This window comes from Malania oleifera, chromosome 3 (genome assembly GCF_029873635.1).
Source record: "Malania oleifera isolate guangnan ecotype guangnan chromosome 3, ASM2987363v1, whole genome shotgun sequence".
Lineage (NCBI taxonomy): Eukaryota > Viridiplantae > Streptophyta > Magnoliopsida > Santalales > Ximeniaceae > Malania > Malania oleifera.
This window is the reverse complement of record NC_080419.1, coordinates 67120618-67138745: the sequence shown is the minus strand read 5'-3', so window position 1 is coordinate 67138745 and position 18128 is coordinate 67120618. Positions and strand designations below refer to the sequence as shown.

Below are 18128 nucleotides of genomic sequence, written 5' to 3'. Positions count from 1 at the left end.
GTGTAAATGTTTATGTCTTATGTCTTTTTGTTTTAAGTCAGTTATTAAATGAATGATTGTGGAAATACTAGAATGCTTGGAGAGGTATGTATTTATGGTAACCACATCTAAAGCTACTAGTGCACTCGTCTTTCTTAGCCAACCCTCAGGCGAAGAATATGCCCCGCCCAATCACATCATGTTCTACGTACATAGGTACTTCTAATATCATAATACTTCATTCCTTTATGTCATTATTCAATCATACACATATGTTCATGTTCATAGCTTAAGCATTGCATTTCATTCCACTTTAAGTGGCTCTTTCCCATTTTACATTATTCACATTTCACGTTTTATTTCCATTTCATTCATTTCCATTTTCATTTCTTTTTATTTCATACCCAACATCTTTCAACTGTTTTACCCAACATCTTGCAGCTATTTACCCAACATTTTTCAACTGTTTACATGGTTGCATTGACACACACAAGCAACATAGTTCATATCATGTTTTATTCACAATGCATTATTTACTTAACCTGCATCTCATAGATTTAACATATATTTGCACAAAATCTCATGCCACACAGTTTAGTAATAAAATTCATACATTGCCTGTAAAATACACCAACCAACATTTAACGTTTATATACTGAAAATACCTTTCATTTCTTATATAATTATCCTGAAAATATTTTCTCACTTTCATCAGTTCATTTTTGCATATACGTACCTAATAAACAGCCCTAAACTCGGAAAAATATAATTTAAATGATTGACATTTTAAACTAATACTGAGACATATACACGTAAATATAACACAATTCATTTTTCATTAAATTCATAAAATTTTTGGTTTAATATATATTTTTTCCCTTACCTGATTTCTTGAACTACGCCAACAGGGACCTCGAAAAATACCTACGACACTCACCCAGACCCTGAATCAAAAATCCTAATTTCATGTAATTAATCCTGAATAAAATATTATTTTAATATTTTCTAAACTCATAAATTCTAAATAAATATATATACCCTTAAATATAACCAAATTATCAAATTTTCAAAATCTCACTCTCGCTTTGGAGTAGGACCTAGAAAACCTTAATTGAAAAATTACCTACGCCAAAATGACAACGACGACGATTAGGACCCCGTGGTGGTGCCTGATCGTCAATTAAATGGCAGATTTAACAAGAAATTAAGAAATTAGGGGAAAGTTACTTTACCCCAGGAATGGTGCTTACGCCGCTTCCACAAGAAATCTATTCCAATAAAAATGTAGGTGGCGGAGTTAGGAATCCAACTGCACCTTCCGTTTCCTAATCGATCGAGTATCTGCCAAGAAATGAGAGGAGAAAGAGAGAGACGGAGATGGAGACGGCGAGTGACTGAGAGAGTTGCAGAGAGAAAGATTGAGAGAGAGAGAGAGAGAGAGAGAGAGAGAGAGATGTCTATTGTTCAGAATATGCTTTCATCATTTTTTTTTTCTTTTTACTTGACTTAACTTTTATATATATATATATAATCACCATTTTTACTTAACTTAATTAATTCAAGTTAATAATGTTTAACTAATTAATTACTAATAAATAATTTTAATTTAATTTAATTCTTTTTTTTCTATTTCCTTTATTTGTTTATTTAATACATTATATTAATAATGCTTAACTAATTAATTGATTAATAATTTAAATTTATTAATTAATTTTTTTTTCATAATTTTAATTTATTAATTACTTTTTTATTTTTTTTATTTTTTTTCCCAAGTTATTACATTAGCTACCTAGGAAGTTTCACAATTTTAATTTTTTTAAGTTTGTAGAACGAAAATACAATGTCATGTAAGAATAATCATAAATTTAACAAGCAAATTTTATACCTATCTAATATGTCATTAAACATACTTCTTGAATGCTTGTGTTTTAGTTTAAAATCTGATTTAACAATCTAGTTATTTTGTTTTTAGGCTTTTAGCCTAAACCTGATTTGACAATTTATTTCTTATGTTTATAAGTTTTGACATTTTTATTCTCCTTGAGGTTAGGTGTGTTGGAGTTAAGGTTCGAGCATTGAGTGCTATTTTTGTTGTATCACTATTTGATTTATATGAATAAAAATATTTTCTCCTTCCTCAAATGTAGGAGTAATCTACAAAGGTTAATTCACATAAATCATGGTGTTAATATTATTTACTTAGTCTACATAGATTTGCCCCTTATACTTCAAAAAGTTTGTCCACTTGAAACCCATTACAAGTGTTACAATTAGGAAGTTTTAAGTTTTAATTGTGTTGTTCTTATTTTCCTTTTTTGTTTTACTATCCAAGTTGCTACATGTAACCATAACTTTATTAATTTGAATTAACATTAAATAAATTAATATGTTAAATTAAATTAGTAATATTCATTGTAATATTAATTTATATCATAGTAATATGTTGTAAATATACATTAATAACAAGATTATTGTTAATTAGATATAATAAATTGACCTTATTTATTAAGGTATTAATTATTAATAAAATATAAATAATTAACACACTATCTATATTCCTTATTTAAATGTTGAGTATTCAGATTGTTAACCTAAGAAATCACCACACATATTAATTTATGTCACACATCGATGAGGACGAACGCCAGATGTAGAGGAGCGGCCAGGAGAGGGCAGACACAGACGACAGCCACCCCGACACTGGAGACGACCTTTCTGCAGCACAGAGTAGGAGATCATTGTTGTATTATTTGACTTGTACAACATGCATATGTTCATTTTTTCATTTGTACATCATGTATTTGTTCATTATTTAATGTGTACATCATGTGTTTGTTCATTCTTTCATTTGTATAGTTTATCATATTACTAGATGTGGCAAGCATCTATTTGTTCATTTTTTAACTTGTATAGAACGTTGTATTAATTCTTTTGTACAAAATGAGGATGTCCATTATTTCATTTGCATAGATGAACGGTCTATTATTTCATTTCTATGACATTATATTGTTTTCCTTCTAAATTGAAATGATCATTGTATTATTTATATATAATTTTCAATATTCATTCATTCACTATAGTAATTTGGTAGGTTGGATGTGTATGGAACTGGTGGATGTAACGTTGTGAATATACTGGTATGCCAAATCGTATGATAGATAAATGTTTTTTTTGTAGAGGTGCATGGATGGATATGTTGAATGTTCCGAAGGAAGTGTGCCGAATTTTTTTATAGTATTTTTATAGCTTCGATGTGTATGTAACTGGTGGATGTAACGTTATGAACATACTGGTATCAATTGTATTTCATAAATGTTTTCGTTGAACAGGTGCGTGGATGGAAATGCTAAATTTGTAAAGGAGATTCTACCGAAATTTTTATAGTACTTTGATACGTTCGATGTGTATGAAAGTGGTGAATGTAATATTGTGAATGTACTGGTATGCCTTGTGTAGGATAAATGTTTTATTTGAGCAAGTGCGTGGATAGAAATGCTATATTTTTAAAGGGAACTTTGTCGAAATTTTTACAGTAATTTGATAGGTTGAATGTGTACGGAATTGGTTAATGTAACGTTGTGAACATACTAATATCAAGTGTGTTGGATAATGTTTTCTTTTGACTTCCAATACTCATATTACTATTATTTATATTATAGAATATTGAGTCAACAACAACTAAAGAACTCGATATAACAATCATACGTTATAAATATACACTAACTCATTGAACATATACCATGGTTTAAATTGAATCTTTATTTGAGAACAAAAGTCATTGGGCATACTATGATTAGTATTCTAGGTAGTGAATTTGGTATGAAGTACTCATTAGCAGTATCACTACGAAGTATCCTGATTGACGTATTAAATTGAGTCTTTATTTGAGAATGAAGGTCACGTAAGATATTAAAAAATTAGTAAACTATTTCATTAAATACAACAAAGTCATCTTGCATTAGTCATCAACATACGTAACAAAGTATTGAAACCCAAATTTCAACGTGACACAACTTGTTGACTAGGACCCCAAATATCATAATGTACTAGCATTAAGGACTAATCACCCCTTTGTTTACTTGGAAAGAAAGGGAAAATGATGATGTTTTCTTAATTGACAAGACTCAAACTCAAGATTAGACATTATTTCAAGGTAGGAACTATCTGTTTCAACTTGTCCAATTATAGATGACTGAAGGTGATAATGGATTTGAAGTGGTGCAGCAATGGTTATATGGGCAATGGGAGGAGAGGTTTGGATGATTAGAGGTTTGGTTTCGCAGTAGGGTTTAGGTTGGATCTTGCTTTGATACCATGTTGAATAATTGGGTAAAATGGAAGACCTCGACTCAATAATAGGTCTCTCCCTCTACTTACAATATATGGCAAGTATATACCAATGACCATTATATCCTTACTAACTCACAATTACCTCTAGCACATACTAACAATGCTAAATGGCCTTATCTAGTGAATGTTTTGCCCCTCAATGGTAGAACACTATACTCCTCCAAGAGTGAATAATGGTTTTGGTTTTATGAAGGCAGCAAAAGACCTAAAGTTCTAGTTTTCATTTTCTTTAGCACAAAACTTAAGTAAACAAGGAATAAATATGATAGGTCCAAAATTGTGTGAATCGATAGATTCGAATTGACTCATTACATTCATGAGTTGAATTGATAGACTTGTAATTATTCAATTGGTTTTAGATTCGTTTGTTATATTTGAATTGATTTTGGTGTGGAATTGATACAAATCATTTGAATCAAATCGTGACTTATGAGATTCTAACTATGTAGTGCATATAACTTCAAACCTAGTGTTCTGTGAGCGAACTAAGCATATGAAGTTGATTGCCATTTTGTGCATGTGTAACTTGTGAATATAGATATTTGCACTGCATACATCTCATCCAGGATGCAACTTGCAAATTTATTTATCAAGGGATTAGTTGTTGGTTTTGTTCAATTTTATGAGAAAAACTTTGACCATTTGATATTTATAGTGCAGCTTTAGGGGGAGAATTATGAACAAATCATTAGGCCTCAAAAGCGTATCTTTTTAATTAGTGTATATTTATATTGTATGACTGTTACATTAATTTTTAATAAATAAATATTTTTAACTAAATTACGAACTGTAATTTAATTAACTATTAAATAATAATTTAAATAAATAACTGAAGAATTTCTAATTTAATTAATTATTAATAAATAATAAAGGGTTAACCTAGGTGCACAGAAAATCTCGCTACTTGGAGTAGCGAGATTTAAATATCAGGCCCAATTTGGCACGAACGCGTGGCAGCCAACCGACTTGCATACGTAACAAATCTTGCTACTCCAAGTAGCGAGATTTGTTAAATATCGTTACTTCAAGTAGCGAGATTTGTTAAATATCGTTACTTCAAGTAGCGAGATTTAAATGCATGTCAGGCCCAATTTGACACGAACGCGTGCCAGCCAACCGAGTTGTATACGTAGCAAATCTTGCTATTTCAAGTAGTGAGATTTGTTAAATATCTCTATTTCAAATAGCGAGATTATGTTAAAGTTATTCTGAAAAATACTTTCTAGAAAGAGGTATTATTTATTATATATTTAAAAAAAAAAAAAAGTTAAAACGGGAAAACGGCAAACACAGCGTTAGCGACTGATAAGAGGCATAAGGGGTATTATTTGTCTATCGGTCGGATGCTTTAGGTACGCTAACCCTACGCCCCTCCAGCAACTATAAACGGCAAACACAGCGTTAGCGACTGATAAGAGGCATAAGGCCAGACAGTGAAGCAGTAGAAACAAGAACTAGAATGGTGAGCTTGAAATCGGAGAAGGATCCTACAAAACCCTCTACCAAGAACCCAAGCAAATCTCTGCGTCCTCGCGGACCCAAGATAAAGTCTAAGAAGAAGAATGTTAAAGCCAACACCAAGAATAGAAACAAGAACGAGGGGAACACTGAAATCAATAGCAACAATAATGACAACTGCAAAACAGTTGAAGTAGCGTCGGCCTCTCAGCAGCTGTCTTTCCTTCTCGACGAGTTTCAATCCGCCAATGGCGTGCAGCTTTCTTCCCTCGAGTTGGAATCGATCAAAGGTCTTTCCCTTACGCATCGTTTATTTTATTTAATTTTTTTTATATATATTTTTTGGGGTAGGTGGGGCGCTTTGTTTTTATTTGCGTTATCTATAAACCCTTCTTTGCATATTTTGTTTTTTTTTTTTATGTCTATTACTTATTTTTCTTTGAATATCACCATTTTGTTTGAATAATTGGAGGAGTAAAGAAAGGAAATGATAATTGTTAGTCTCTAATCTATAATACCATAAAGGAGATCTTCCCTTGGTGTATTTTTTCAAAAGTATGAAATTAATCCTTATAACTATCTATACTTATTTTAAAATGCCCCTATAACAATTCATTCTATCCCAAATAACCCTTAGGCTGTGTTCAGAAGCATGAATTTGGGATCATAGATTTGAATTTGGATGGATTTGTACAAATTCAATATTACACAAATTCAAATCCAAGATCTTTCCCGAACATAAGATTGTAATTATGTAAAATATATCCCTATAACTATTCATAATTATCCAAAACATCTATGTAATATTCTATAATTATCCCAAAATACCCGTATATTCTTTAAGTCTTGACATTTTTTCTTAATAAATTTTTTAAAAAAATTAAAAATAGAGTTGCAGAGCACGTACGTGGTGCGTGCCCATGACTAGTTTTAATAAAGACAAAAGAAAACAAACAGTGGGTTATCTCTCATATTATTTGAATAACTAAAAAGAAATAAAAAGGAAAGAGAGTGATTTTTTTCTTAGGCCCTTTTGGAACTTGGAAAATGTTAGGGAAAGGAAAGGAAAAAGGAATCCCCTTTTTATGTTTGGTTATCAAGAAAAGTGAAAAAGAAAACAAAAATTATACCAAATCAATGAAGAAAAATATGATTTTACACATCATTTATATTTAGTTTTTCCTAATTTTTAATCATATTAAAATAAAATTTTGGTTTTAGTAGTATTTGGTATTGAGGGATTTCATATAGTGGAAAATGAGTTTCCTAACTTTCCTTCATCATTTACATTATTGAAGAGAAAGAAATGATTGAATACTATTTTAGTAAAATAATCTTTTATTTCTCAAATAAAATAATTAATTTTCTTTCTCTTAAGGCTCGTTTTTTGGAACTTAAAAAATATGAGAGAAAGAAAATGAAAACATAAAGGAATCTAATTTCTCATCTCTGATTATCAAGGATAGTGAGAAACAAAATAAAAATTATATTAAATTAATGAACAAAAAATTTGGTTTTATATCTTTTTAGCATTTAATTTTTCTTAATTTTTAATCATATTTGAATAAATTTTCATTTTTTAGTAGTATTTGATACAAAGAAAAAATACAATGGAAAATGAGTTTCCTTCTCATTTCCCTTTCCTTTCCCTTTTCCCAACCAAAATCTTTTCTCCAACGGACCCTAAAAGTATTTTTGGTGTCTTGAAAAAACTTTGCAAAGTTAGTATCTTTTCTCTAGAAATCTACCCACTTTTGAAAAACAACTACAACAACAACAAAGCCAAGCCTTAATTCCCACTAGGTGGGGTCGGCTATATGAATCATTTTCCGCCAATTTATGATGCGATCATGGACCATTTCTTGTGACAGATTTAGGGATATTAAATCCTTACTCACTATCTCCTTTCAAGTTATTTTAGGTCTACCCCTACCCCTTCTACTATCCCCCACAGTAACCAATTCACTTTTCCTCACTGTTGTACTATGTGGCCTATGTTGCAAGTGTCCATACCATCTGAGTCGTCCCTCTCTTATCTTATCTTCTATAGGAGTTACACCTAACTTACCGCAAATATATTCTTTCCTTAATTTATCTTTCAATGTTATACCACTTATCTATATAAACATTCTCATCTCGGCAACTTTTACTTTTTAGATATTATGTTTCTTCGTTGCCCAACATTCCGATCCATATAGCATAGCTGGTATTAAAGCTGTCCTATAAAACTTTCCTTTTAATTTTAAGGGTATTCTAGGATTACAAAGCACACTTGAAGCACTTCTCCATTTTACCCAACCTGCTTTAATTCTATGCATTGCATCATCTTCAATTTCTCCTTCAGCATGCATAATAGATCCAAGGTATTGAAATCTACAAGTGCTATTTATTTTTTCATCATCAAGTTTAACTTTGTCTCCAATATTCCTCCTATCATTACTAAAATTATATTTCATATATTTTGTCTTATTTCTACTTATCCTAAAGCCTCTTTCCATAATTCTAACTCAACCTCTATTTCGTCTCTAGTTTCATCAATTAATACAATATCATCTGCAAACAACATACACCATGGAACCTCCTTTTGAATACTCTTAGTCAGTTGGTCTATCACTATAGCAAAAAGATAAGGACTCAAAGCAAATCTTTGATCTACACCTATGGTGATTGGAAATTCTCTAGTTTCTCCATTTATAGTCCTTACACTAGTCATTACTCTATCGTACGTATCCTTAATGACATCAGTATACCTACTACATACACCCTTTTTTTCTAAAACCTACTATAGAACTTCCCTAGGTATCCTATCATATGCTTTCTAAAGGTCAATAAATATCATATGCAAGTCCCTTTTCTTTTCCCTAAACTTTTCCATTAATCTTCTTAAAAGATATATAGCTTCTATGGTAGATCTCTTAGGCATAAAACCAAATTGATTTTTTGAGACCTCCGTTTCTAATCTTAATCTTTGTTCAACCACTCTTTCCCATAGTTTCATCGTATGACTCATAAGTTTAATTCCACAATAGTTATTACAATTTTGAATATCTCCTTTATTTTTGTATATAGGTATTAAAGTGCTTTTCCTCCATTCATCTGACATTTTCTTAGTGCTTATAATTGTATTAAATAAATTAGTTAACCATATAATTCCGTTATCACCTAAGCATTTCCAAACTTCAATTGGGATGTTATCTGGTCCCATAGCTTTCCCATTTTTCATCTTTTTTAGTGCAAACTTAACTTCATTAACTCTAATTTTGTGAATAAATTTCATATTTTTAGTCTTTTCCTCATTTGACAATCCTAAGTTTAAACCTTCAATTTGGTTTTCATTAAACAACTTACTAAAGTAACTTCGCTATCTTTCTTTAATGTCTTCGTCCTTAACCAAGACAACATCATCCTCACTTTTTATACATTTTACATTTCCTAAGTCCTTACTCTTCCTTTCTCTAGCTCTAGCAAGTTTAAGCATATCTCTTTCCCCTTCTTTTGTATCTAATCTATCAAACAAACTATGAAATGATTTGTATTTAGCTTCACTAACAGTCTTTTTTGCATCTTTTCTCGTCTCCTTATAATTTTCGAAGTTATCCCTGTTTCTACATTTTTGCCATGTTTTATACCAAATTCTTTTTGTCTTTACGGTTTTTTGTACATTTTTATCCCACCACCAACTTTCTTTGCTATTCGAGAATCTTTCCCTTAATTCACCTAAAATCTCTTTTGCTATCTTTTTAATAGAGCTAGCTAATCTACTCCAAAGAGTATTTGTATCTATCCCATCCTCTGTAGTCCAATCCCCATCTTTGATCATTTTATCTTTAATATTTTATTATATTTTCTCCTTTTAGGTTCCACCACATAGTTCTCTTACACTGCTCACTTTTGAAGAGATTCAAAAATAAGATTATGAGTGGATTTTCTTTCCCTCCATTTCTCTCTTTTTCTTTCCATTTGTTTTATAAAGTGCAATCCAAATGAGTGATTTGAAGAGAAATTTGGAAAGAAAAGATACTTATTTTCTCTCCTTCCATTCCTCTCCTTTATTTTCTTTTCTCTACAAATCATTCAATTCAAACGAAGTGTACCTCTTGATATGAATTTTACCTCAATTATTGTCTGACTTGCTTCTGGGAAGTGCCATATTTGCACATTGAGCAAATTTTTTTAAAAAAAGACGTTTTTATTTTTAAATTTTTGGAGTAGTAAGTAAAATTACACCAAAAGTTGCTAATTGTACCCAATTTCTCTTAGGTCCATACAGCTTGAAAAGTAATGATGCTCACTTTTAACCAAAATTTGTGTTTAAAGTGCTATATCTTCTGATTTATACACTTAATTGGTAATTGATCATTCTTATTTTGCAAGGATAATGCTTCTTTTAAGGTCAAGATACTATGGTAGTTGATTTGTTTGCTCTTGATTGGAATCCCTGGAGAGCTTGATTTATATGTGTGATGTTTTTTGAGTGGTGGATTCCACTTTTCTTGCACTGTCCTCTTTGACAAAGCTTTTGAATTGGAATTTATGCACTTTGGTTTGTGTATGCTTATGTTTCTGTGGAAGAAGAATTACCTAATGCTTATGCAAAATTCAGGTATCATTATTTATGTTACGAAGTGCTAGAAAGTTCAAGAGGTTCTGGAATTGAGGATTAAACCTTAAGATATTATTCAATTTCAAAATAGAATTGTGGATGAAAATGCAAAACTAAGATGAATTTTAAAATTTTTTGATAATCTGTATACAAAATTAATTGAGGACATGTTTGTAATTTTGATTTAATATAATTACATTAACGTATAAAATTTTGTATATGCATTAAAGGAACCATTTGATCATGCCAATGGACTTGTAGATTGATGAAGCCTCAATTCCACAACTTAAATAGTTCAAGTCAAGGAGCAAAAGTAATGTTGATAATAGGATTAAGATTTGTCCAATTTTTTTTGGAGTTTTCTATTTGAAATTGGAAGTGATTTATGTATCAACATATAAAGGAAAGTTGATGTATTTGCCCTTGATTTCATAGTTTTGGTCCTAGTCATCTATTTTCATTACGACTCATGAAATTTCTTTTTCTTTTAGTCATTCAAAAATATTGATTGCTTTGACTTAAAAAGGGAGTGGAAAAGATATTTGCAAATGATTGAAGCTGTGATATGAACAAAATGCATGAGGGATGTTTTGCATACAACCCAAGTTGATCTAAGAAACCAAGGGTACCATGTTATCATTTTTAGATTGCTGAAATGTTGAACTTGAAACCCATTATATTCATTCATTGTAAGAGAATAATTACACCATGGTTCAATAAAATAAAACCTAGACTACCAAAAGGGAAAAATGCCCTTTTCTTTAATTATAATTACATAAAATACATGTATGTATAGAACACACAGTAACACTCAAACGTGACCCCCCCTCCCAACCTCACGATGGAAGCACACAGAACATCCAGAGTTTGCCATGTAGAAACTTGAAATGGGCATTGATGTGTGATTAAGTAAAGAAATCAACAAATTGGAGAGAGTAAGACAAAGGGTGAAGTAATAGTGCCCTTCTAATGTTGCTGATGAACCCTTCATAGAGGAAGAGTGAGCTCTCACTCTTATTGTGGAGGCCACCCAATTTTGTTTGCAAAATTTCACCTTTTGAAAATTCAAATAAAAGGGAAGTGGGAGTGTAGATTTTCTTTGAGGACCTCTCCCTTTTCCATTATTCGAATAGTTGAGTAAATTCTGTACCCCCAACCACTTCTAAGGACAAAGGATATATAGAAAAGATGGTGAGGGTTCACAATCTCTTTGTAGTGGTTTGATGTGGATATATGGACCCTTTTCCACAAAATCCAGGGTAGAGGAAAGCAGGCACACTGCTACAGCACTTAGCTTTCTTACCCTTGCCAATGCCCCACTATTCCACACTTAAAAAGTCACTCATGACCAAGGTTGTTAGAATTGGGATCCTACATAAGATCGTTGAGAGGGTCCGCTGGATCGGATCGTAGGATTCTACTTACAATGTAAAATAAATTAAAAATTTATATATTGGCAATTTATGACAACTCTGACTAAAATAATCCTAAAAACTTAGTAGTAAATTTAAGAAATTAAAACAAATTTCAGGAATGTAGCTAGCTTGCTAGCTAGCAGCTAGCAGGTTTTTCCTTCAACAATTTTGAACCTAAACAAAAAAATCTAAATGGCCTGAACTGCAAAGGGCAGATTGTTGCTAGCTTATTTATTTAATAATCATAAATAAAAAGAAAAGCAAAACAATGAAGAGAAGAAGGAAGAATAAATTGCTAATCTTAATTCGATGAACTGATGTAATTTTCTCAGTTTCCGTGGTTTTGTCATCAGACCATAAGATGAAGAAGGAAAAAAAGAAGGAAGAGGAAGAACCTTTATTAGTCGCAAAGAAAAGAAGAGGAAAAAGAAAACTATATGCTCTTTGCTTTGGGAAAAAAGATAGGTCTCTGGCTTGTCAATAATAAGAGGGGAAAAAAAAGGAAGAAAGTAAAAAAAAAAAAATAAAAAACTACAAAGATAACACATAACTGCTACAGGCGTGCAACTTTATGCTCTCAGCCTGACTGTGCTACTCCCTATTTGTTGAAGCTCTCTGCCGATCTCAAGTCTATCAGCTAACCTTTACTGTTGCTGGAAGAAGGAACAGTCCAAGCCTACTGATAGACAACTAGGATCTGTCTATCAATAACTCTAAGCTCTTAGAGAGCTTTCCATTTTGAAGGAAGAGAGGTGCTCAGCTGTGCTCTTGACTTGGATTGAACAAATCCCAGAACATGCTTGTTACATTGCTCTAATTCGATGCATTTAGCCAACTAGACCATATTTTGTGCCTATTGCAAAAGTAAAATGTTTGGGCCATTAAAAAATTATATATTGGGCCTTTTTCGTTAAAATCCTAAAAATAGGAAAAATCATATTTCATTGCAAAAGTAGGATCGGTAGGATTGGGATCCTAAGATCCTAAGGTTCTAGATAAGATCCTACTTGGATCCTACTCTATTAAGATTCTACTTAAGATCCGGATCGATTATGCAAGTTTGGATCGTAGGATTATAAAATCACATGATCTGGATCGAGATTTTGATAACCATGGTCATAACTTGATTTTTGCATTATCCTTCTCTCTTCATTGTCTTCAAAAGAGTACTTGATATGAGTGAGTAGTACATCCCTATCTTCTCCCTATATTGTTCTCCTTTGGTTTTTATAATTCCAAGTAGAATGTTGTTATCACAGTTTTGTTCAGAGGTTGGCTTTCTGCTTTTATCTACATTAGCTGACTCTTTTGTCTATTTATCTATTTTTATCCTCATTATCTTTAGGAGGTGAAGATGCATATGTTTTTGTAGCGAACTAAAATTCTGTGGGCTAACCATATATGTCACTGTCAATATTCATTTCTGTACACAGAAATGTTTTATTATGTATGTGGTGACATTGCAATGACTGAATCTTAGGTGATTGTAAAATATTTTTTTTAAGGAACTAGTGACAATGTCATGTGTTACCCACGATTGCAAGTGAATAATCTTAAGTGATATATTTAGATAATTTCTAATAATATTTAGATTTTTCTTCGAATAAATTGATAATACAGTGTAGTAAATTTTAGTATTAGTTCTGGAAGTTATATATAGTAATTTATATTGTCTTTGCAACCATACAATACAAACATGAACATGATACGGAGTTGCAAAACAATACGAATATGGGGGACATGACAAATTCTATTGATATATACATGTTGAATGTTAAATATTGATTTATATAGAAAAATCTAATACAAATTGGCATCTTCATTTTTTTTTTTATATAAAATTTGTAAAAATTCTGAGTATTTTTTCACTGAAAGCATTGACAAATTTATTGTAGTTTTTTGTTAAAATCAAAATTTTAGTGTTCCTTTTTAATTATAATTTTTTGTGAATAAAATAACTTAAATTTGTACTGTAATGCATTGTAATAACTCTTTCGCTAAATTCTCCAGGTTCAAGTCTAAACTCATCTAAGAAAATAAGCATTTTAGATGCTTTTTTTTTTAATCTAATTTGGTTGAATTTAATTACTGTTGAGAATATTTTATTTTACTTCTAAAATATTAGAATATTCTTTTCACAAAATAATTTAACCACATATTTATACGAGGGATAGATGTTTTAAAAAAAAGCCAAAATGAATATTTTTGTCCAACAAATGATGTATGTAACTATGTTATTCCTTATTTTATATAGAGTATAGATGAATGCCAATTTTTATGAAAAGATGAAAAGGAGAAATATCTTGTCTACAGAAAAGAATTTTTGCTCTTAGATCCTCTGAATACCTTGCTCACCTGATGCTTTACTGTTGGATCTTGATGCTATTGCTAGGTGCTTGGTTTACCCTAGTATTAAAAAAATTTACTCGTACAATTATATGCATATATGCACTATATTGAAGAATGAAGTAGGTACTTGGTTAAATGTTTTGTTGAAATATGTAGATACATGCATTCTGGAGCTGTCTCAATGCCTGGATCAAGATGCTAGTAACATAGGTAAACATATGAAGGCGGCTTTTGGACAGTTATGGAAGGAAGTTCTTTGCAATGGGCAGCTCTTGGAAGGAAAAATTGAGTCTGGGAGTCCAGTCATTCTTATTATTAGTGCATCTGCTTCAAGATCATTGGAGCTACTCAGGTTTGTGGGAATTTTCATTTCACTTGAATTACAAGGTATATGATCCTGTGTGGAATCATATTGGCAAATCATGCATCATATCGTGAATTTGTAATAATGTCAGGACAAGTGGCATGTTTCGCCTGGTGTTGCTTTCACTTTTGTGTTTTTCTATGAGAAAATTCATCATTTTCAGTTTGATGTGTTGTTTCAGGGGGTTCCGGCCATTGACCAAAGAATGTCCTGCTGCAAAGCTATTCTCAAAGCACATGAAGGTTGAAGATCAGGTAGGTTCTTCCATCTTCTAAATTTATTTATAAATGTTGATTTATGAGTGATTTTTTTTTTTTTTGATAACAAGAGGAATATATTAAGAGAGAAGAAAAGATATTACAAGCTAAATGAGGACAAAAGATCACCAATAGAAGTTGGAGGATATTCAGAGGAGATTTCTTTGGGGAAATGGGGGAGAGGAGTTCAAACCTCAAATGCCATCTTGTCAAATGGGGTTGTCAAGCAACCTATGAAATTGGTGGGGAAGGGGGGTTGTTTAGGGCTCAAGTCCTTCACTTCCTTCAAAAAAGCCCTCATTGGGAATTGGCTGTGGAGATTCATGAATGAGCAAGATCAGTTTTGGAGAAAGACCATAGCTTCAAAATATGGTCTTGATCATAATGGTTTGCCTTCTACAGAAGTTAGAGAACCGTATGGCGTTGGAGTTTGGAAATGCATTTGGAATTTTTTGTTTATCAAATTTGACATGGGAAACGGGGACACTAAGGTCTCTACTGCTCTCTACTCTTGTTATAATTCTTGCCCTTTTTTTTGATTCCCTCTTCCTCCCTTGATTGGTTTAAACAGTTAGATATGGAGGAGAGCCCCCCTTGGTCTCCGTAGATTGAAAAGAAATATTCCAATCTGTATTTGGGAAAAAATTGGGGAAGGGGTTTTGTTCTTTTGGAAGAGAAATCTCAGTTCAGGAATTAGTGTCAGATTCACAATTTCAGCAGCACTATTGGTATGTGACTGTTTGTCTTTGGTTGTTAGATCTGAACCAATTTGTTCATAATAGAGAGTTCAGCAAGGTTCAATTTTGGGTCATGATAAAGGCGAATAAGAAAGGCAAGTATTTGGTGGAGGTGGGGTTAAGATTGTTGAATAAGGGGTATTCCTGGAGGTTTGGGTAGAATGGGTTGGCAAAGATGCATGGAGATGTCACAGTTGGTATGTTTCAAGAGTAACTATTAAGATACAATCGTTGGTCAGTCTTGTGATTGTGTTGCTTGCCTGAGTTTGAAGATGTTATCAAGAAAGACTGAACCAGTACTTCGTAAAGATTAGTTATAATGTGACAACTGCGGTGGGTCTGTGCTGCTGCATTGTGGAGGGGTGGCAGCTGAATGTTCTATGGGCTTTTGAGGCAGCTGGGGATCATGGGATGAAGATGATAGGAGTAATAGAGCCCAATATTGGTGTGAGTTGGGGGTGGGCTGGGTGTGGAATGATTGATATTACTTTACGTTTGAGCCATACTCTTAAACTCAAATCGCTAAAATTGGCTCAGAAACAATTTTTCAAGAATGGGCCTTACTACTACTAGGAATCGTGGGCTAGCCCACAGTCATATTGGGCTGACCCATAAACATATCAAACCTATATCATGTAATCCCATTCTTGAAAAATTGTTTCTGAGGCAATTTTAGTGATTTGAGTTTAAGAGTTCCTTCAAATGTAGGATGGGCTTTGTGCTTCTCTATTAAGGCTGATTCATTGCAACTGGGGAAGACCAGTAAAGGGTATGTGCAGTGTAGGGATGTGGTAGTTGGTAGGTCTTTGAGTCTTGCCAGAAGGGAAGTTGTGCAGGATTTGGAAAGAGCTGTTTGGTATTATCGGGGAGAGTTGGGTATGCCCTGTATTGGTGGAAGATTTACTAGCCATTTCTTTTACAGAATTTGGTAAAAGGAAGGATAGACAACTTATGGAGGTGCGGCTTATTTGCAGTCTTAAGGGGGATATGGATGGAACGTAATGCAGGGATTTTTTCGGGGCAAAAATTAATTTGGGAGCTGGTCTGGGATAAGATCCAGTATTTAGCATCACTGTGGTGCGTTCAATTTGGGATTTTCAGAGGAAATAGTTTCCTGGAGATTCAAAGAGATTCAAGGAATGTGTTGGCTTGTTGATTTTCTCCCTTTTCTGTTGGTTTTAATTGCTTTATCTGGTTTGGTCCAGATTTTCTTTGGGAGATGGCCCATTCTCCCTCTTGTAAATTCTTCTATCATTCATATAATTTTCTTTTTCTATAAAAAAGTTGTGCAGGTGAAAAAGGGTAGATTGGGGAGTTCAGTTGTCCATTCTCGCTAGACAAAAGTGAACTGTGATAAGGGATCTTTCAGGGGTCTATCAAATGGCTCAACTGTAAGAGGAAAGGAAAGTGTTCATCTGTGGGAGTTTCCAGATTTCAACCATTGGATGCTGCTGATTGTCAGACTACCCAAAGGGATCAGAAAGGGCTGATTTCTGCAAATGAGTTGTGTGTCCAAGGGGGTAAGGGTTTGAATGGAGGAGCAAAGCTGAAAGCACAGACTGGCGATGTGGAACTTAATGGGGAGGATGAGTCTCTGGTTGATGGAAAGAGAATGGAGTGAAGCAGAAGGTACAGACTGTTGTTCTGGAAGTTAACGGAGAGGATGAGTCTGTGTTTGCTCGGAAGGGTCATGAAGTGGTTAAGCCCATGTCTATTCTCGTTGAGGGAGTAATTTTTTAAAAAGAAATATGGATTCAAAGCAGAGTCCGGCAAAGAAGGGCAGTAAAGGAGACTGGAAAAGGAAATTAAAAATTGGGGGTGGAGGGAATTTGATTGTGAATTTTCTTGTGATGATGGATTACTATTGGATGAGTTTCAGGAACAATTTGGTTATGTTTCAGATTCTTCCAATGTTGCTGTTGATATTTTCCATGCGTCAGCGACTCAGCTCAATGGTTTAGCAGGAATTCGTAATTTTGAGGATAATAATATGGCTAATAAGCAGCAGCTTAGGGGGCAAGTTGGGGATGGTATTTTGCCTAGCCTCGTCTCTACTGTGGAGAAGATTAATGAGAATGACGGAGATCAAGAAATATTGGATAAGATGGGTTTGTGGTTGTTAGATCCTGGAGGTCAAGAAATTCTTTTGGATGATGGGAAGAGAGGTGAAAAAGGGACAACTTGTGTGTACAAAATTATGATGGAAAGGTTCTAAAAGGGGGTTTTCTTAATTAGATTTTTTTTTTTTTTCATTATGTTTTTTTCTTTTCTTTTGTTTTGTGTTTCAGTTTTTAGTTTTATGGCTCTTTTGAGTGCTTTTTTTCCTCCGTTAGCCTGTAATTCATCTTTTTCTCTATTATATTTCTTTTGTTACAAAAAAAAAACATTTTCTTTTGGCGTGACTATGCGGTGTGGTCACTCTTCTCTTAGCACAAGTGATGCAGGGCTGCAATGCCAGCAACAAGGTTCTGCAGCCATGGAGAAATTGTAAGAGAGGAAGGGGAGGGGAGGGGAGATACAAGGGGGAAGCTCGTGTTCAATTCAGTTCAAATTCATCAACTGCTACAACATGGCTTTCACAGACTATAAGAAAGTCTGTTCATATGAAAATTATGC

At 32.9% G+C, this 18128-nt stretch overlaps 1 protein-coding gene across 1 annotated transcript in view; it reads left to right on the top strand.

Moving 5' to 3' along the window:
• Window positions 1-5605: 5605 nt before the first annotated feature.
• LOC131151584 (protein CMS1) overlaps window positions 5606-18128 on the top strand; it is a 33427-nt gene continuing 20904 nt past the window's right edge. The window contains exons 1-3 of the mRNA XM_058102832.1: window positions 5606-6077; window positions 14311-14506; window positions 14700-14772. Of these exons, the coding sequence (XP_057958815.1) occupies window positions 5789-6077; window positions 14311-14506; window positions 14700-14772 (558 nt within the window). The 5' untranslated portion in view covers window positions 5606-5788. The remainder of the gene's footprint in view (window positions 6078-14310; window positions 14507-14699; window positions 14773-18128) is intronic.